The sequence below is a fragment of the Enoplosus armatus genome, chromosome 12 (genome assembly GCF_043641665.1).
Source record: "Enoplosus armatus isolate fEnoArm2 chromosome 12, fEnoArm2.hap1, whole genome shotgun sequence".
Lineage (NCBI taxonomy): Eukaryota > Metazoa > Chordata > Actinopteri > Centrarchiformes > Enoplosidae > Enoplosus > Enoplosus armatus.
The window spans coordinates 19,934,223-19,955,159 of record NC_092191.1 but is presented as its reverse complement, the minus strand read 5'-3'; the positions used below and the strand labels follow the sequence as shown (position 1 = coordinate 19,955,159).

At 45.5% G+C, this 20,937-nt stretch overlaps 2 protein-coding genes across 2 annotated transcripts in view; one reads left to right on the top strand and one right to left on the bottom strand.

The window, feature by feature from the left end:
• LOC139294069 (inositol polyphosphate-5-phosphatase A) overlaps positions 1-13,150 on the top strand; it is a 122,974-nt gene extending 109,824 nt beyond the window's left edge. The window contains exons 13-15 of the mRNA XM_070915845.1: positions 9,070-9,181; positions 12,149-12,217; positions 13,070-13,150. Of these exons, the coding sequence (XP_070771946.1) occupies positions 9,070-9,181; positions 12,149-12,217; positions 13,070-13,150 (262 nt within the window). The remainder of the gene's footprint in view (positions 1-9,069; positions 9,182-12,148; positions 12,218-13,069) is intronic.
• Positions 13,151-18,552: 5,402 nt separating this feature from the next.
• On the bottom strand, positions 18,553-20,369 carry nkx6.2 (NK6 homeobox 2). The gene is made up of 3 exons (XM_070915846.1): positions 19,949-20,369; positions 19,163-19,335; positions 18,553-18,801 (listed from the first exon to the last, which is right to left on the bottom strand). The coding sequence occupies exons 1-3, from the start codon at positions 20,367-20,369 to the stop codon at positions 18,553-18,555; spliced, it is 843 nt and encodes a 280-aa protein (XP_070771947.1).
• Positions 20,370-20,937: the final 568 nt, after the last annotated feature.

Here is a 20,937-nt window from a genome sequence, read left to right as displayed (position 1 = left end):
CAAAATATAAAGTCTTTACCAAAATGAGTAAGAGTAAAAGAATAAGTAGTTTCACATGTTAAAGTTAATAGACAGAGTGACGCATGATTGCTGTCGTGTGAAAACCATGTTTCTCCAAAACATTCACTCTGTAAGAGCTAATAAATACACTTTATTTCTTTTTGAAAGAATTCATGGGGGTGTAAAATGATATATTTCGCCCAAGACAATTTTCTCAAATTATAAAGGAAGACTTAATCCTTCAGTTGAAGTTCAGAGATGCGTGGTTTTCACTGGACATCGGCAAAATGAGGGAATAAAGACATAAATAGAGGACACCCTGAGGCTTACGTTCTCACCCACTGGGTACTAGCACGTGTTGGTGAATGCAGTGACTATGCGGACCAGATCCTGGCCATAAGGACTCATTATTATTAATATGTTAAGTCAGAAGGAGTCAATCACCCCCTTATTGTCCAAAATGGTTTTATGAAAGCTGTTGGATCTGTGTTTGATGGCTATCAGTTGTTAAGTATGATTGGATGTGGTCCCAAACTGCTCCCATGTGTATGTTTTTTTCACACGTGTGTGTGTGCAGCATTGATATTCCATCTCAGTGGGACTTGGGGGAGACTGGAGCGGGTGGTCTCCTCTCCTCTTCCTCAAACAAATGCATTTGCAATTAGCCCTTTCAGAGGAGAGGGAGGGCAAACACGCGGCCGGCGTGGAAATATGTTTCGGGAGCAGCGCGTTAATGGCGCTTGACCTTTGCCGTCGGTTGTGACTCAATCAGTGCAGATAATGAAACGCTGTAATCAAACAATAATTACTTGATAAACTGCTCTAGTGGCAGGCGCAGGGCGGCGGGGGATTTTAGTGTGTGTGTATGTGTGTGTGTGTGTGTGAGAGAGAGAGAGAGGGTTTGAGATACATAGAGCTATCAAAGCGTGTGTGAATGTGTGAGTGGCTTTGAGTGTGAGTGTGTCAAGGTTCTGCCAGTCCCTGTTTTTTAAATGACTCTGTGTCTTAATCAGGGACCCCATTTACATCACTTTGCATAAGTGACAGGTGGATTTATTGTCCTTTTACACTGGCTGACTTTTGCACCTATCCATATAATACTGAATCATCTCTCCACAGGGAGGGATGAAGGTGCTGCCGTGGGAGAATACAAATGATTCCCACATACTTGAGGTGATGATGAATCAAATAGATGAAACCCAGGAGCAGCATATGAAATTTGATTTGATCTACTCTGCGCGCGCGACAAACCACTCATTGTCAGCCTTGTAATGGGTAGCAGTGGCCTAGTTAAACTTAAACAACGCCCCCCCCCCCCCCCCCCCCCCCCCCTCTCTCCTCCCACTTCACAGATAACACACCCCACACACATATACTGGTACCCCTCCCCCTGTCAGGTCTGCCTTGTGCTCCTTGAGCAATCAAGCCTCAGCGATTGTTCTCCATCACATAGCCTGCTCCGGACCAGCCCCTCGCCATCTGTGAGGTTATTACTCTTTTTAACACAGGCCATCAGAACACACCCTCACTGACACACACACACACACACACACACACACGGCTCACTTTTGTTTAAATCTATAAATCAATACTGGTCTCAAACATTTAATCTGCAAGTTAATGCTGTCTGTTGTCCTGTAGTGGATAAGAAGTCACAAAATGAGACATGCTGTCAAGGGTGAACTAAGGATTGGATAACACACAGTGACTGATGTACATACGTAGCGACGGCCACAGTGCAGAAGTGCATCTCCAGCTTTCTCTTTTTACCAGGTAACTACAGCTGAAGCATCCCTGGCCCCCGCATCGCTGCAGAGGCTGCAAGCTGTAAAACGCATATCTCTTTACTTTCAAAAAGCCGTCTGTCAAAGGTGGCCGTGACAAGTCTAAGTGCTCGCGCACCGGGGTGAGGAATTTGCCCGGGCCTTGTCATAGCTGGACCCGGAGCCAGTCGGCTGCTGCGGGACGGCTTGCACACAGGAGCCCATGTATGGTTACTAGTCTCCTCAACCAGTTTACGGGAGAGAATGGACGAGTCTGTTAATCAGGAACCAATCATTTATTTAGACACAGTTTCTCCTGTGCTTAATGCACCAGACTGCAACAAGCCATTAGGTCATTATATTGCATAGCCTGCAATATGGCCATTTGACTGAAAATAATGGGATGTTTTACTGTACATTATGGTACGTTTGATTTCATATTAGGAATGGCACAACTACGGTAATATCCCCTAAAACATACTAAGGCACCAGTAACTTATTCATGTATTTTGATTGATTTAAGGGAAAGCTTTTAGTACTCCTCTGATCTGATTTCTTTGCCCCTTTTCTTTTTTTTTTTTGCATGGGATCGATGTAAAAATTGAATCGGGACCCCCAGCTTCAGGAGGAAAATGCAGTGGACAATGAGGGAGCAGTGACAGAATGTATTCTGCCCGTAACATGGTTACTGGGAATGGGCTTTGAGGGAGATTTTGAGTGACATCAGACCAGCGGTACAACTCCATCAATGGACAAATCGTGAGTGATTTCAGAGCAGGGAGATGGTGTGGAAGTTGTGCAACGTTGGTGGGTGGAAAAGATGGAAAAAGTCTGGAGTGTGGTGCCTGGCTGCTGTCCCATGGGTCTGTTTGTGAAGTGGGACAGAGGAGCCAAGGTGCAGATACAGTACGTAACATCTGGGTACGAGTGAGGTACAGCTAGTGTTGCTAAAAACACTGTAGGATGTCAGCATGCTAACCTGCTCTCGATGACAGTGGTAACTTTCTGATGTTTAGCAGGTATATTTACCATGTACATCATCTTAGTTTAGCATGTCAGCATGATAACAAATTTTGACCTGATGAGGCACTAGAGAAAAAGTCAACGGATCACCAAAGTCAGTAGGATTCATCTTCTCGGAAAAACACGAGTGTCTGTACAAAATGCCATGGCAATCCAACCAATGGGTCTCGAGATATTTCAGTCTGTGCCAAAGTGGTGGGCAGGCCGACATTGCCATCCCAAGAATAATGCTGCTAGCATGACTAAAAGTAACTAGCCACATCAATCCACCGAAATGCAACTGAGTAAAAGCTCAAGTGAAAGTTCATTAACAACCTGCCACCGTGCTCAATGCAGACTCTTGTGGCTACATGGACGCAAAGTATAATTTGTTACCTGTTCTGGATTTTAAAAAGTTTGGCTGCCAACAACCTGAAAATGAGCAGTTTGGGAATTCGCTAGCACAGTGCAAACATATACGTATCTCTCTGGCATGAATTTTTTTTACGATACTTAGCCGAACCTCTGTTTAAGCACATATAGAGGGAACGATGGGAAGGTGCTATTTGGAACGGCATGGCTCCAGTCCCATGTGTCTGTGTTTGTCAAGTCTAGACATGGAAAGATGCAGAGCGTGGCCCCGGGGTCAGGAGGCGGGGTCAGCGAGGAGTCAGAAACTGATAAACACTTGTGTCTTCGCTTGTTTGGGAAGCACCCCCGGGACCAACCTTGGCACGTTAGCGTACGTTTTTTTCCAAAGGTGCAGGTCTATGAGGACGAGCCAAAAAGCGACTTGCCTGCCGGGGAGAGCTACAACATTCGCAGGTTCATGAAAGAGGAAAGGGGTAGGGGGGGCGTTTGAAAGCTGATGCCAGACAGAATGACTTTGCCCTTCAGATGAGAGAGAATTTTGGTCAGTGACACAGATGGCTACCTGCCAGTTCCTCAATAACTGCTAATAAGTACGTATGAGACAGTTGTCGGAGCGGTGGAGGATTCCTCGAGACTTGTTTTGAGCTCATAGGAAGTGCTTGCGCAGATGGCTCTCCTGTATACAGTCGCCGTCTTTGTTCTGTGAATAACACTCTTCACACAACACCCCTGGCCTCTGAAGGCCTGTACAGATGATGTCACCCTCTCTACATGTGCATGCGTGTGTTTGACAGTGAATGCATTCGTCCTATAGCTCCGCTGTTTGCATCCTGCATGAACGAGGCTTCTTGTTCCCTGCTCCATGAACAGCCATGCCATACTGGAGCGGAGACACGTGGCTCCATGTAAGGAGTCCGCAGATGTACTTGAACGACAGTGTTTGGTCAAAGCGCTGCGTCCGAGCTCCACTGTGAGGGCATGGCTCGTGTTGGCTCAGCGCAGCCACAGGATTACAGCCTTACAAGCTGATCTACTGAACAGGAACATTGTTTTACAACCAGCAGCGCATCCATCATTCGAACTACTGGAGAGCCTGTGAAAACGATGAGGGGCCATTGTGGCCGATAACAGCTGAAGATTGTCCACTGTCTTGTCTGAGACGATGCCACTGAGAGGGAGGCTTTGTTTTAAAAAACGATCTTCCGCGGGGAGGATTAAACGGATGCCATCTGTGTCGTCTTCATTTAGAGCAGCTAAAGGCAGAACATGTCATAGCTGAACCCCAGCAGGCTGCGAGCCATGAGCTACTGATGGCATTTCACTCTGTTTGTACTGCACTATGCCAATGTTGTGCCTGCGAGCCTCCCAGCTCTACAAACTGAAGCAAACATTCAGCTTTATTGATAGCATTTGGCTGATCTTTTTGAATCCGTGTGTGTGTGTGTGTGTGTGTGTGTGTGTGTGTGTGTGTGTGTGTGTCTTGTGTTTTGCCAAGCCTCCCCTGACAACGGCAAACAAACATAGCTGTAGAGGTGGCGAGTCGTTTGAAACCCACAGTTTCTGACTTTTTTTTAAGCCAATCCCAGCCCGGCAATGGCCACTCCAACGTCCCATGATGCTCCTCACCACCCTTGACCTCGTGTCACTGTTACTATGACTCTTATCTTTGGCTTCCTGCCCTACCTTATATTCCCAAGTTTATATTGCCCTCATTAAATACTGCGCACCCGAAAAGCCCACTGTTTGGCCTGTCACTTATTAGTCATTATGTAGAACAAGGTAATAGCTTTTGATGGGGGAGATAAGAGAATGTGGGACAAGGAAGTCTAGCCTGGAGCAATCCATGCCAGGACTGTGTATCCGGTCCTAAGGATTGGTGGACAGGTTGGTGGTCTGACTTACCAACAAAATCTTAACTTTAGCTTAGCTTTTTAAAATCTTTTTATTTTAGATGTTGTTCAAATACAGCGTGTGTGGATACTGTGACTTGTACAGTCCAGTAATGTGTGTCCCGACAGCCTCTCCCTCCGCTGGGTGAGGCGGAGTGACACACTATAGGTAGGGCCTCTGCTCACCTCGCCAGTTTTTACTGTTGCAAGACAAACAAGCCGACAACCGGCCGGGAACGCATGTGAGCGATGTGCCGGCAGCCAAGTCAAACATTAAGCCCCAAACCAAGCATGAATGAATGAGCTCTCGATGGGTGCTAGAGGGTCTCGATGTGCGACTGTACACACATGTATCATCTGAGATGTGGTCAGAAGCACAAAAGAAGGGAGGAACAGGCAGGAAAGCATGGAGACTTTACACAAGAGGTGAGGGCTGTGAGACTGGGACCAAGACAAAGACACCTGGCAGGACAAATATTCCAGTCATCCCGCCGTCAGCAGCGTCTAAACTTGGCCTCTCGAGTGTACAGTATATTTAAAGGCAGTGTGCAGATCTTTTTAGCCGTCGATTTTTTGGTACTTTCTCAACATCTATGCACCTGCAGGGTAGCTGTTGTACACTTTGTATGCTACATGCTAATCTTTATAATATACTAGTTTTATACTGGTTTGCAGCTAGTGTACAAGAAATCAACATACATAACCATTTTATACTACCAGGAAACCATAAAATGCTGTTGATTACACTTGATTGTCACCTTTACAATGTGAACATACATACTCAAAATCTGCTTAGAAAAAATGTGGATTTGGGACACAACTTTATACCGAGTTAGTTCATTACTAAATGAATTACAGCATATGTTGCCATTATATTAGATTCTTTTTTTTTTTTTTTTAGACAAAAGATCTTGAACCCTGCAATAAGGAAAAACAGATTTCGCTTTCACATTTAGGTTGAAGACAAATCCAAGTCTGTATTTTCTCTGCTATTCTAGTTTTGTTTTTAATTGTTTCATATGACCTTTATAGGTTTTGAGTACCACCAAGAACACCGTTTGGCTCCGGTGCATTAAGTGCAGGAAGTGTGATGTGCGTTTCATTCCTAAATGCATCTTAAACTGTAACAGAACCCATTTGTTTCAACAGCAAACCAATCAGGACAAAGTGGCAGATATTTCAGCTGTAATTACCTGAATCGTCGAATGAATGCATGAATCGAGCCTGTGTTCTTCCTGTCACACGTGTTCTTTAGGTTTTGACCCAACTACACGTCATTCATGGCTGCCTATTGTAATTATTTGAGTTATTTTCCTTTTATTTGACAACTTTTCTGCAAATGTAACCATTGTTGGTAGTCTAACATGTTTGCCCTGAGACCAGAGTTGGTAAAGCAGTGTATGTGACTGTTTGTATGTATATGTGTGTGTGTGTGTGTGTGTGTGTGTGTGTGTGTGTGTGTGTGTGTGTGTGGAAGTGCAGCTCCCCCTCCTATACAGGTACACAATTGTTGGAGTTATCAGCTTGGCCCATTAATTAGTGTAATTAGTCTTGCTGCAGGCAATAAGGGTCTGATATGAGCTGACGGCCTCCAGCCCACACGCCCTCTCGGACCGTTTACCTTCCCCGATAAGTTTGTGAGCTCGCTAATCGGACACATTAATCACTTTGGCCCCAGCGCGCCATTCCACTGTTTGCTGTTGCATTAAGACTTGTTATCTCCATTGGAGCCAACGGAGGGTGCGGTAAAACAGAAAGGGGAACAACCTATACCTGCACACACAGGGACGCAGAATGGCCCTTTAATGGCCATTGTTGAGTATTTTTAATCAGCTTCTACAATGGCTGGCTGTCATCAAAAATGACTGAACGATAGCAAAGTTTTGTTGCTGAAGTGTTTGGGGGAAGTTTGCTATCAGGCGGGAGTTCATTGTTTGAAGGAGGTGGGGGGGGGGGGGGGGGGGGGGCTTGATTTTCTCTCAATCTCTTTAACACCAAAATGACCCCAGGCTTGTTAGTCAATAAAGCTATAACAGAGTCCCTGATAGGAGGATAGTTCACGGGCTGTTTAAGGCCGGGGACCGTCCCTCAGGAAGAGGGAGCATTCAGGCCACCCTGAAGTCGAGCAGCTCCACGAAGCCCTTTGAAGACTTTGCTCTTTTCCACCCTCACTTTGCCTCTTTCTGTCTGATCCGTCTTTATCCCCTCTCTTCTGCCTCCCTGTCCATCTCTGTTTCACTCATCCTATTCTTCGTGCTCTCTTTTATCCCGGGATCACTTCTTTAGCCCTTTGATTAGCATACCAAAACCCCCATGCATTTCCCCCATGGTTTAAGTGCTATTAATGCTAATTGGAGGCAGGGAACTTCTCTAAGTAGCTTTCTGTAGGTCTGTTTGTTCACCTGGTGGGGGGGCTCTCTCTGTGTGTGTGTGTGTGTGTGTGTGTGTGTGTGTGTGTGTGTGTGTGTGTGTGTGTGTGTGTGTGTGAGATCACACACACATATACTCAACCGGTCAAAAGTTTGGGATCACCTGTTATATTGATGTTTTTCTTCTTTCCTTCCGTAACAGCTATTTTAACACAGATTAAAAACAGTTTTTATCCTGAGAGGATCTTTGGTTCCATCACGGTGGAGCTTTTGATGGCATGCAACTGTCAGTAAGACAGGATGTATAAGTTGGGAGTTCAGCCCTTTGGAAATGTGTCATTCTAGAAAAGGTTTAAAAAGTCTGCTAAATCATTATTATAATTGGGCGTTGGACAGGGACAGAGGAGAGATGACAGGAAATGTGCAACAACAACAAAGGTCCCTAGTTGCATATGAAAAGGGGATGTTCATGGTCTGCGCCTTAACCCCTAGGCCAACGGGGGCACCTCTAAAGTCCTTGTAAGTTATGTTCAGATGAAACATTAAAATGGCAGCGTTGTTGCATTTTTGCCGTCACAATGAGGTCTGAAAAGACACAGAAACGCACAACCAAACGCTAACTTTGCCCTCAGCGTTAGTCCCATCAGAAGAGGCACACTGAACTGATGAACCGATGTGAGCACATAGAGAAGCAGCACTAGCCGCACCAGTAGCTGCAGCAGCGTGAGTAACTGTAGCAGTAGCCACCACAACCAAACCCTCATTAAGCATATTCTGCCTTAGCACAAAGTCCAATTACGCTAGCAGAGCTCGGCGGGTGTGATGAATCGAAGGGCCAGATGCACGTGTTTATTTTATCATTAGGATATCGCCATTGTAAGAGGAGAGGCTCTTTGGCACTGAAGGAGCAAATTGGATTGGTATTACAGTATGTAAGCCCGGTCTTACATGCTGATGAGCGCCGACAAACAAATTGGATTGGTGGCGTGTAAATCTGAAGCCGTTAGATGAGCGGAAGGGGCAAATTGAATTCTCAACAATGTAAATCTGCACCAGCTCGATGGCTCTCTACGCCCGACTCCAGCCCCGCGCCGCCGCCGCTTAAATCATGCGATTGTTCCCTGCTGTTCTAAGATGCAATCTCTCTCGGCCATTTGCTGCGGCACCTAATCTGTTTTTGATGACCCTGTAGGGATGCGGCTCTACATATGGGCAACTGAGTCTCACTCCGACGAAATCACTCTCATTCTTCCTTTTTTATTTTCCCTCTCTCTCTCTCTCTCGCAGACCCTCGCAACGTGTACAGTTGGCAGAGGGAGGTTGCTCTGATTGAGCCATCCATGTGTGTTGATTCAAGAGATTACTCCGATGATTGGTCATACTTATAGACCTCCTGTCTTCTCGGGAAAACATTTAGATCTCTCGCCTCTGAGAAAACGCGGATGACGCGGCGTCTCACATTTATTACTCCTCCGGAGCCCTGTTGATTCACACAAATCATATTTATTGCCTTCCTTATTGGCTCTCCTCTATCGTCGTGTTATTTGTGCAGCACTTTACTAGAAAATAAACTTCACTATCACTTGGATGCCACTCCGGCGTGTATAAATGTTTGCCGTGTGAGTCTATATCTGTCTATTCACTGATTGTGTTTTCGCTTGTGTGTCTCCTCAGTTATCCGTACAGTGAAGACAGCAGTCAGGGGAAGCAGTACATGAACACCAGATGCCCCGCCTGGTGCGACCGAATCCTCCTGTCTGCCTCTGCCAGAGAGCTGGTCTTCAAGGTGAGCCTAAACCCGCCACTTTAGATCCAACTCAGGGGGCTTTTGATTGCCTTTAAAAGTCAGATTCCTTCATATTTTCACCAAAATGTCTCCTCAACTAAAATACAGGTTTCTTTTATACATGTCTCACCCTTTATTTCTACAACTCTATCGTCCTTGATCCACATTAGCCCCCCCCCCCTTTCACCCTCGCCCTCTGTCACTTCACAGATGGAAGGATGAGGTGTCTGCGAATATTAATTTGGAGCGCTAAGCCGTGGGTCCACCCAGACAGTATATATATCCCAGCACTTCACCCCAGTGGGCCCCGTCTTCTTCATAAAGCTGCAGATCTGTCTGCTTCCTCGGAGAGTCAAACCCTGCAGGGCCCACCCAGATCCATCCCAGCATTGTAAACTGCAGCCAAGCTGCCACCTCTATCCTCTCCCTCTACTTTGTTTGCTGGATTACTTATAGATCCACCGTGCAGCGCTGCCAAGTTCTCCCCAGATTTCTTTATTCCCAAAATAAAAATGAGCTGCCACAATCCCCAGAAACAATCCAGGAAGTGCGGAAATTTCCTCGCGTTTTAGATTCTCAAACACCAGGATTAAGTTCAACGCTAGAGGTTGGAGTGTTTTCCAGGCTTTCGTGTGTGTGTGTGTGTGTGTGTGTGAGAGAGACATGCAGCAGTGTATTGTACAGGTACGGCCCACCGCGGGGGGCTGCTCAGGAAGTTTGGCTTTCTTTTGTCCACCGCAAATGAGAAATTCCTTCCTGATCTTTCTTCTTCACTGGAAGCCAAACTAACAACAACAACTCTGATCCCTGTGTTACAGTGAGCGCTGAAAAACAAAGACTGTAAAGCATTTTAGAATGATAACACCCAGTTTGTTTCACCCACTTAATGTGTCAGAATTATGTAAAAAAGTGATTCACACACACACACACACACATACACACACACACACACACACTCACTCACTCACAGCTGGGTTGTTGTTTGCTTTTCTTCCCCTCAAGCACCGGCTAATTGCTTGTAATGCAGGGGACAGAGTGGAACAGTTAGTGTGTTCGCAGATTGGCTGATGATTCACTGAGCTCACACACACACACACACACACACACACACACACACACACTCTCTCTGGCTCCGAGCATTACAGATTGTTGAGACACAGGCCCGTAAACAGCCCGGCGTGTGGCGTCATCTATCATGGCGCGGTCGGTTAACTCGCCATCATGTTATTTTCTGCTTGCCGAGCCCTAACACGCCAAAGGTTGCCCGCTGGCTGCGCGGCGCGGCACCGGCTCCGGGAGCGCCGGTAATGAATGTTTAGCCGAGCGAGCGCTCCCTCTCTGCCGGTGGGGCCCTGGGTAATTTGTTTATCTGTCTAAAGATTATGCAGCGCCGGGGGAAAAAAAAAAAAATCAACAATTTTATGCTGCCTTTGTAAATTATCAAGTGTGCGTTTGATGAATGTATCCCGGGCTTTGGGAGGCAGCGGCTCGGGGGGCCAGACAAATAGAGAGGTGCCGGTGCGTGGGGCCCGCCAGGAAAGGTAGAGTGAGGTGTGCTGACCCCGCTCCGCTGCAGGATTGGCCTGAAGTTAATTTGGATTTCGCTTTATGGTTCATTCTCGAGCTCTCTGTCTCTTTCTTCTGAGGCGCCAGTGCAGCTCACCGAGTCACAACTGGTAGCACCCACCAGCCTCTGTGTGAGTGTGTGTATAGCCTACACATGGGGGGGGGGGGGTGCGGCTGTTTAAAAAGTCTTTAGTTCAACCAGACAAGTGTGATTTATACTCACAGTCTGCAGATTCATGTGCGAGTGAGTAACAGCTTCTCTGTGTGCAGAGAGCGATATTGGAACCTGGTTCCCTCAGATAGGCACTCAGATTACAGCGAGAGAGCGTTTGGTCCACACGCAAATGTCCACTTTGTAAATGACTCCCGCTTTTTTTCCATTTCTCTTCACTGCACAAGTCTCAAAGTTAAAAAAAAAACTGTGCTGGAGGTGCATTCAGTTCAATGCATGCTTGTGTTCTTCCTAAATCGGATGCTGGGCCACTGAGTCTGCAACAACAATTTCCCTTGAAGGAGTTCAGCAGAACAAACCTATGACGTCTCCTGAGTTGTTCTTCATAACTGAGAAATCCAGCAATCCATTTTTTTCACTTTCTGTTGGTTACTTTGATTCATTTTGTTGTGTCTGTAAATACTAAAGGCTGTTCCTTACAATCCAGCGATCTAAGTGTCTAAGTACATAATAAACCCTTAATTACTTGCCAGCTACAACTGGTGTGTATCCACCCCAACTATTTATACTAAACTGCAAACTGAATGGCTGAGTCAGAGTGAGTATGTGAACCAGAAACCGTATGCAAATGGTAAATAAACGAGTGACCGCACTGGCGACATAATGAGGATTTTATTGGCACCTAAACTAATTGTTATTGTCCTGGCTGATTTTCACAATTCATTTCAATGTCCAAATGGTGCACAGCCACAGTGCTGGTATTGTGTTTAGTAGTATGGACCTGTTTTAATCTCACCGCTGTACGGTTTTATTTTGAAATCAACAATATAATCCCCACTAATTGTGTTCAATGGAGCCGGCACATTGATTGCTCATCCAGGAATGCGTCATGAAACATGACACAAGCCTGTAATGACTGCGCCGTGTAACTACTAACAGGGCACTGCTGACCGTGTGTGTGTGTGCGCGTGTGTGTGCGCGTGTGTGTGCGCGTGTGTGTGTGTGTGTGTGTGTGTGTGTGCGTGTGTGTGTGTGTGTGTGTGTGTGTGTGTGTGTGTGTGTGTGTGTGTGTGTGTGTGTGTGTGTGTGTGTGTGTGTGTGTGTGTGTGTGTGTGTGTGTGTGTGTGTGTGTGTGTGTGTGAGCGCAGCGCGGACCGGCCGCTCCATACGAAGAATAAAACATATTGTTCGTCACGTTTTCATCCCCAACACTTTTTGTGTCTCTGCAGCCTGAAAACGAGGAGAAGTCTATAGTCTATGATAACATCGGGCCCAATGTCTGCATGGGGGACCACAAGGTAACAACAGGGGGCTCTGCCCTCTCCGTGTTGTCATTAAACTGTTCACTGTAAACTGAGTCTGAGTGGGGAACATGCGGTTTATCTGGATATTAACGTGTTGCAGCTAAATGAGGTTGATAATGTTATTAAAGGTTGGTTTAGTTGCTACACTGGCTTTCACCTGCATTGATTTTATTACCAACAACAGCTCTAACGCCTCATTGCTGAAGCGCCATTACTCCCCTGAGTTTAAAGTTTTAGTTTCCGTAGTGTAAATGCTGTTTCAGATGCTTTACAGGCGGACAGGAAGAACATTTTGAAGCATGAACAATTCTTATGATCGAGAATTAAAAGAAAAAGACAGATAGAATCCCACCAGCAGCTTTATTCCAGAGTGAGTCAGCCTTTTTTACTTCGAGCTGCTTATGTTTAAGGGCGCGAGGTCAGAGCAGCACAGAGAGGATGTTTTTTAAAGCGGACTGTATAGAAAGTGTTTAACACTGTCGCTTCAGACTCTGCGGTGTCAGACAGAAGGCCTTCTGCTGAAAGAGAGGCGCCTTAAGTCAGGTCTTTCATCAATACTTAGTGTGACACAGACAGTAGAGTGTGTGTGCGAGGTGACCCGAGCACACTGAGAGGTACTGCAGCGGCCCCCACCTCCCCGCCACACGCTGCTGCTAAAATCACAGCCAGCTATGTTTAAAAAAATGTCCAATGTAGTTAGCACGGGGGGGCCAAAAACACACGCCGCTGGTATGTGAGTTTAACCTGCGAGCCAATCGGTGGTCAGAGAGGGAAGTGGCTCACACTGGTCCCAGGGGTCTGCAACTTGTTGTCTCTGACTGTGGTTTGTCTCTGTCCCCCTGCCAGCCTGTCTTCCTGTCCTTCCGAATAACAGCGGGGGCAGGTAAACCTAATGCAAATAAGCACAAGTGTTGTGTGGTGCAGTGATGTCGTGGTAAATATTCTTTTTTTCTTAATTATAATTCTTCCCATTGTTGCCATTGTTTGCTTTGATTTGCTCGATTTCTTTTTCATGACTTTGCACAAATGGTTTTATTCCAGAATAAAACACCATCAGTGGAAAAGTGTGACATGACTGCTTAAAATGCTCCAGTCATTTTAAGACATTTACTGACAAACTAGAGCTGCATTTTGTATTTAAACTTCCTTAAAACAAAGTGGGCATCAGGTCATTTGTCTTTGATTGAAATGATTTCTTGGTATTTAGGAATAAAACGTTGCCTTTTTTCTCTCCACAGGGAAGTGTTGCCAAAGGGGGGAGAAGATATTCCGTGAAGCGCCTCTGTGAGAACACCAGAGAAACAAACAGGACACCAACACACACACACACACACACACACACACACACACACACACACACACACACACAGTTTGCACAAGCGTACACTGAAGAACCGACACAAAGTTTTTCAGCCGTGCTGACCAGTTGCAGTTGTCCTGACACCTCATCCATACGAGAAAAAAAACAACAAAAAAAAAAAACACCCAGCCGGTTTCTCTCCATAAAACACTTGTTGAGATGTGGACGAGCACCCGAGGGCCCGGCTCCAGACAAGACACACATCGCTGACCTCACTGTTGCCATGCAACCCCATTCCCCAGAGAAGAAAAAAAAAAGGACGGACGGACGGACGGACGCCTCTTTTCCATGCCACAGCCTCGTTGCCAAAACTCTAATTGAAATCAGTCCTACTACATCCTTTTAGACACCGTACTTGCCATTTTTAGGTATGCCTCTATGTATAGAAGCTACTTTCCACACAGTATGTAAGGTGTTTTAAAAAAAGAAAAGTGCAATGCAAAAAAAGTTGTATATCTATATTGTTAGGGTTATTTGTACATTGGACAGTATAACATAGACTTGTTGATGGTTTTAGTGCCGTTCTCTTTTCTGACCAAACTGCGTGGTCCCTTTGTTGGAATAGATAGAACTGTTCAGTTTATTTCAACAAATGAATATATATATATATATATATTTTTTTTTTTTTGTTTTTGTTTTGTTTTTTTTGAGTTGTCGTTGTTGTCGTGTGCGCCACACACTGCCATGCCTGACACATCAGTTGAGTCTCATTTTATATACTGTACTTTTTAAAGAGATAATTTATAATTCTTTACCAAAATGTTTATGCTGAAGCGTGCGCGGACGGGAGCGGCTGTGTGGGTGTTCCTGCAGCCACCGTGACCTTTGGAATAGTCAGTACAAGGAGGAGAGGAGCAGAAGCTGTTCAGTGATTTATTGCCTATCCAAGAATGTTTTAAGCAGTGCCATAGACCATGCAAGTATATAAGATAATGTTTCATATATAGCACTCTCACATTATTTCATTATTATTCTTACTCTAACTTATTTCTATAATGTTATGGTTCTGAATGTGATATTTTAGGCTTGGGTATCCTTAAAAATGTAAACTGTTTTTTTTTTTGTTTTTGTTTTGTTGTGTTACTGCATTATGGTGCCAAGTATCCCACACAGAAATGAAGTGTGTAAGAGTTATAAAATACTTAAGTCAGATGGTAATGGTATTGATTATGAAATGTCTTAAAAAAAAAACAAAATAAACAAACAAACAAACTAGAGAGAAACTCTAAGCGCGGGGAAGGAGCAGGAAGGCTTGCTTTTTATTTGTTTGTAGCCCTCAGCAGCCTTCATTGCAAAGAATTGGAGCATTAAAGGGGCGACCTTTTATTTCATGTCACCTCCTACACTACAGATTTCAGACTGTGTGAAGCCGTCAGGTTGATCCTCCGTGATTTTTTATTTTTATTTTATTTTATTATTATTATTATTATTATTATTATTTTTAAATCTAAATCACCGCAAGTGGAAATGATTTTGTGCCTGCCGCAGACTTTCTGTTGTCTCGCGTGATTTGGTTCGTAGGCAAAAAGTTTTTTTTTTTTTTTTGTTTGTTGTTGTTTTTGTTTTAATTCTTTTTTTCCTGCTTGATTTTGTTGCCGCTGGTCATTGTGAGCACACTGTAGGAGTATAAGCCGCAGTTTCTTTCTTCACTCCATCTTGTAACAGCAGATAGAGATTTTATTCTAGCCCCTCCTGGACGGCCTGGCCTCCCGCTGTAGGTGATGCAGTTCTCAAGCAATAAAAAACCATTAGAGCTCACTGGCTGTTGGTCCTCATTGCCTCTCATTTTTACCACTTTGCCGCACAATGAGGGCTTCATCAATTAAGCCCCTCCGCGGGCTCATCAGTGTGTCGTCAGTGTATTACCGCAGCAGTGTTACAGAGGGGTGGGGCTCGCCAACAGGCGTGAGAGTTACGCATCTCATACGGCCGTTTTTCTTTGGGGGGGGTGGGGGGCGTTGTGACACCAGCTGTAATTGGCTGGAGATGGGCCTCCATACGCACGAACGAAATATAATTTTCCTACAGGATTATAGCTTTATAGCTTTATATTTAAGTTCTATCGGCCTTCTGCAGGCTGTTTATATTTTGTACTTACTGTGGTATCACCATAAAGGCTCATATTCCCATCGGATGTATTTATACACGTCATGTTCTTGCAGCGAAATGCACTTTTACGCACTTAAACGGACATTTTTATCCAGGCTGAAGCAAAGTGAGGCATTCCTATTGACGTGTACATTCTATTTATTTTACATCTTATAAATCCACTTCAAAACGTCTATTTGCTCTTTACATTGCGCGCACTGTAACCGGCAGATGAGCAGTTTATGTGGCTCATTTGATACTAAACCGAAACCTCCCGAAAACTAATCGGAACTATTCCGAATTTCACCAATGACCTTCAGGAGGGTTCCATACAAACACGCTCACAAAAGTGCATATATATATATTATATATATATATATATATATTATATATATATAATATATATATATACCAAAAGGAAGTTTTAAAAAGAAGAAGAATACAATAAAGGCATTATAACGCCATCATTAGGCGTGGGAATATCAGCCTGTAAGAAAGTTTCCGTTACAAACGTTTTATCGAAGTTTTCTCCGTTTTCTTCATTCGGAGTCACTTTATGTGGGGGCCGGTGTCCCCTTCATACACGGTTTATCAAAGACCACGACGGAAAGCTCCCATCGGCTCTCAACTACAGGGAGGAAGGAGCCGGCGTAGTACCACGTGAGAGCCAGAGGGGGGGCACTTCTGACACGGGTCTCCACGTCACTGGGTGAGATCTGAACAGAAAGTCCAGCGACTATTTCCACCGAGCATCAAGTATAAAAACCGAGTATAAAACTGTGACCGATCGTTTCCTTAGATGCACTAACAGTGACTGGTGTTGCTGGTCAGCCCCCCAGGGGACCAGAGGCCCGACGGAGGTCATCAGTCCGGAGGTGGGGAGTATGAAAGTGGCTGCTAAAGACACACTCCAGTATTAAAAGACTTTTAGTGGCATGTTCCGCTTTGATTAGTAAAAAAACCCCAGCAGCCTTTAATACTACTAATACTACTGCTAATAATCTTTACTCTTGATGTAACTTGTTGGGACGCCTTAACGGAAAACAGAAATAAAAGCTGAACCTGTGGATTAAAAAAAAAACATTTTAAATGTCACATTGCTTTTTAGTAAACACTGGCTGAAAAATGCGCCAACTAAATCAAATGTACAGATACATGATTATTATTATTACTGGCCTGCTTCCTATTTCCTTTCCTCATTTCCGCTTCAGATAGAAATATATATCCTTCTCACGTTAAATCAGCACGAACCCTCTAAAAGCATCACTGTTGCCAATAATGAAATTCAATTATTGATAGTCATGAATTTATCTTTAATTTATATTAAGCCCGTACATTCAAACAAAACTCATAATACAACAAAAATGCTTGTTAAATAATTTATTCATAATACAAAGTGTTTTTTTTTTTCTTCCTCTAACCTCCCCGGAAGCAATAATACTCTCTTTAATTCCGACACACACACACACACACACACTGCGTGATGAGGTCAAACTGAAACATTCTCGAGTGAAACCGCAAAGAAAAGTGTGTGTGCTGGGATGTCGTTAACACAAGCTGGGCGTTTGGTTGTTGTTGTTTTTGTTTTGTTTTTACAGTGAATATTTACAGCATCTTGCCTCTATACATGTGTGTGTGCCGGTGCTGGATGGAGATCTGCAAAACGTGGAGAGAAAAAAAAAGGGGGGGGGGCGACGTTAACGGGAATTAAAAAGAAAGCAGCAGGTATATCTGAGAGGGGGGTGGGTGGGGGGGTGTAAGCGCGGAGGGAGAAAAAGGCTGCCACGTTCCCACTGGCTGAAACGACATAACTTATTCCGTAAAAAATATATACAATCTCTTGAACATCTCCACCTTTAGGCCGCAGGTCTCGAAGCCTGCGCCCCCTCACAACGTCTGATTCTCTCGCCTTTTAGGACTGTGGATACCCTGGTTAAACTGAGCTTTAGAAGCATCACAGGCAGGCCCCGTTCACACCTGCCATTTTAAAACAAACATGCGTCCGGGATCCGGATCAGTGTTGCCCCTGTTAAATCAGCTCCATTGAAACAAAAACAAACAAAAAAAAAAAAGTGGCTTTTGTTTAAACCAAAAAAAAAAAAAAATTAAAAAAAGATTAAAGCTGAATTAAAAAAAACATGGCAAACATCTTTCTCCAGATGAAAACAATACTGAAAATGATGCCACCAATTAATAATGATAATAATTAATAAGGACATTCAGCGGCCTCCCTGACTTTTTAAAAGGTGCCAGAGGCTGCAAGAGGTGTCACGGGAAATACTGTGACATGAGTTACCCTGCATGAGTGAGAGGGAAGCAGCTAATGAGCCCAACACTGATCCGGAGTGTGTGTGTGTGTGTGTATATATAATATTCTGTTTACATTTACACCTGCTGTTAAAACTCCAGTCCTATGAGTTAAAAACTGATTTGCGTCGCCAAAACAATTTCCAGTCCCAATATTTGTGTTTTTTTTTTGTTTTTTTTGTTGTTGTTGTTGTTGTTGTTGTCCTTTCAACTGGCGTGAGCTTGTGGTTATCAGTCTTCTTGCAGTCCAGTTGTGGCAGGAGGTGTATCTCCGTGTGTGCAGTGTCTGTCAGTGGGTCTTGGATGCGGCCAAATGCGTCTCTGGCCACCTTTTGGTGAGCGCGTCTTCAGCGCGTCTTCAGCGCGTCTTCAGCGCGTCTTGGCGGGGCTTGTTTTCTTTTTTGTTTTGTTTTTTTTACGCATTTTTTTTTCTCGCTCCGTCTGAGCTCAATGCGATCCCGTCAGGCGTCATGTCCGTAATGTCATGTGGTGGAAAGGGGGTCAGAAAGAGTGCGACAAGTCTCTGTTGGACCCTTTGCCACCACCACCCCCCTCCCCCCTCAGGCTGTGGGCATCACAAGGTGTCCGAGCTGTTACTGCAGGGGCTGATCAGCGCCAGGTTGGTGGCCTTGTGCTTTTTCAACAGTCTCGTGATTTTCTCGTCGTCTGAATTTGGGTCCAGCGGCTTGTTGTACTCGTCGTCGTCCTCGTTGTCCGAGCTCTCCTTCATCTTCTCCGTCTCCGAGTCGTGCTTCTTCTTGGCCGTGGCCATCTCTGCCGCGTGTCTCTTCCGCCATTTGGTTCTTCTGTTCTGGAACCAGACCTGTTGGGGGGGGGGGGGGGGGGGGGGAGGAGGAGAGACGCGCACAGATGCTCAACAGGTCCAGAAACGACTTCCAAGGCAGACATGGTCCATTATTCAAACTGATCACAGCAGGCGTAAATAACCCTGGCTACATTCATATAACAGCAATAATAATACATTTGAGTTGATAATATAACTGAGTTGTCTGCAGTTGTTCAGAAATAACCTGCCTCGGCCTGCGCACTCAAAAGTAGGATTGGACAAATTGCAGAAAAGTGAAAGTCCAAATAATAATTTCCACGTTCGCCTAAAACGACTAAGCAGGTGTCTGACAGTTTGTTTAGTTTGTTTGTTTGTTTGTTTGTTTGTTTGTTTTTACCTTGACTTGGCTCTCGGTCATTCCTAAAGAGTAAGCCAGGCGGGCTCTCTCCGGGCCGGCCAGGTATTTCGTCTGCTCGAAGGTTTTTTCCAGCGCAAAAATCTGCTGTCCTGAAAACGTCGGCCTGGAGTGTTTCTTCTTGCCGTCCTTGTCCATCATTAAATTAGTCTGACCTGGAGAGAAGGAAGGGACAAAAAACGAGAGAAACGCGGGCAGGTCAGTTCTCCACAGAACAGTGGAAGCACAAACAACTGTTTATCTTGAGATGCTCCTGTAAGTTAATACTCCTGGAGTGAGTCGGAGCTACGTGATGCGTTTACTGACCGACTAATTGCGGCTGTACTATTAGAGCCTAATATTAAACATTAATACTATTAATTGTATTATATATTAAGGTTGAAAGTCCCAAGTCTCCCATTAAAATGTAATGTTCTATTGGGAACTTCCAGTGTCTGTGATGCTCAAGAGTCTCGCCCCTGTGGTGCTTAATAACACTTTATCCTTTTGGCACAGCTTTAATATTCATAAGAAGACATTCAGATCGGCTGTGGTGACTGTGTAAACTAAAGTGCAGTTCGATTTGTTTGTGTGTGTTGGCTCTGCTTGGTGACAGGCCTCCTGCAGGCCTAAATAATATCTAAAATCACAAGACAAGCGACATAGCTCTACAAATTCACTCTGCAGCCCCACAGAGGAGCCCTGGCCTTTCTGAGTTTATACTGTGCATACACTGATCCTAAAGTGGACAGACAGACAGACAAGACAAGACAGACAGACAGGACTTACTAGGACAGTGAATCCGCGGGTCCCTCCAGGGAGAACCCTGCATCACCCCGGGCCAGAAGATGGGCGCCCTCCCCGGCAGCTCGGCCAGGGGCTTCGGGTACCGCGACATCGTCGGGCTGAAGTACATCCCCGCTGCCGCGGCGGTAGTCAGGCCGTTTATCCTGGGGAACCCGGAGAGCAGCTGTCCGGCCGTGGTGATGGGTCTCCCCAGGATGTCGCTTATTCCGTGCGGGGTCCCAATGGCGAGCTGGGAGTTGAGGTTGGAGATGTGGGGCGCCTTGAAGCCCGCCGGGCTCTGCTGCAGCGCGTAAGGGAACAGGGACGTCTTCATCTCGGTCATATTGTGCAACGCCGCCAGCGGGGTGCTGCCCAGGACGAAAGCACTCTGCCGGTTAGCCTCCATCTGCCCGACCGCTAACATTTGTGAACATGAACCACCAAACTCGCTGGGATAAAAACGGGAGATAAAAAGAAAGTAACAGGAGTAAATAAAGGCGCAGAGCGGACCGGTGACAGTCAGGAGCCAGGCCACTTCCGCCGCCTTCTGCAAAAGTATCCTGGAGGAGGAAGAAGCAGACTCTTGAAATGTTGGAAAACTTGAGCAAACGCGCACTTTCTCGTCTCTCTCGGGAAGCGAAGAGCTTGGTCAAACTCCCCAAAAATGTCTCCGCGTGTTTGTTTTGGTCGGAGTCTGTCAGCTGGGAGGAGGCTGCGTGCGTCCGCCACAGGAATCCTCGCGGAAGTCGGACGGCCTGACGACGTTTTTAGTGGTTTTGATGGGAACCATTAAAGGGGTCGACTTGTCTTTCCATAAATTGACTCGCTCTAGGCTGGGAGTGAAGCGGGACCCGCTGATAATAGCGCAGCCACCTGCACGCGCGCTATTCCCATTGGACGGGGCTGAGTGAGACAGCGCCCTGATTGGAGGAGACGGAAGCTCCGCTGCTTCGCACGTGCATCTCTGCTGGACGGGTGCTGCCTTGACGTGC

Bases quoted from the DNA above. Each gene is read 5' to 3' on its own strand.
- nkx6.2 (XM_070915846.1), bottom strand. From the start codon at position 20,369: ATGTTAGCGGTCGGGCAGATGGAGGCTAACCGGCAGAGTGCTTTCGTC. The intron at 19,336-19,948 runs GTAAGTCCTGTC...CCTTCTCTCCAG, and splicing joins CCCGCGGATTCACTGTCCTA to GTCAGACTAATTTAATGATG. The intron at 18,802-19,162 runs GTAAAAACAAAC...CCCCCCCAACAG, and splicing joins TGACCGAGAGCCAAGTCAAG to GTCTGGTTCCAGAACAGAAG.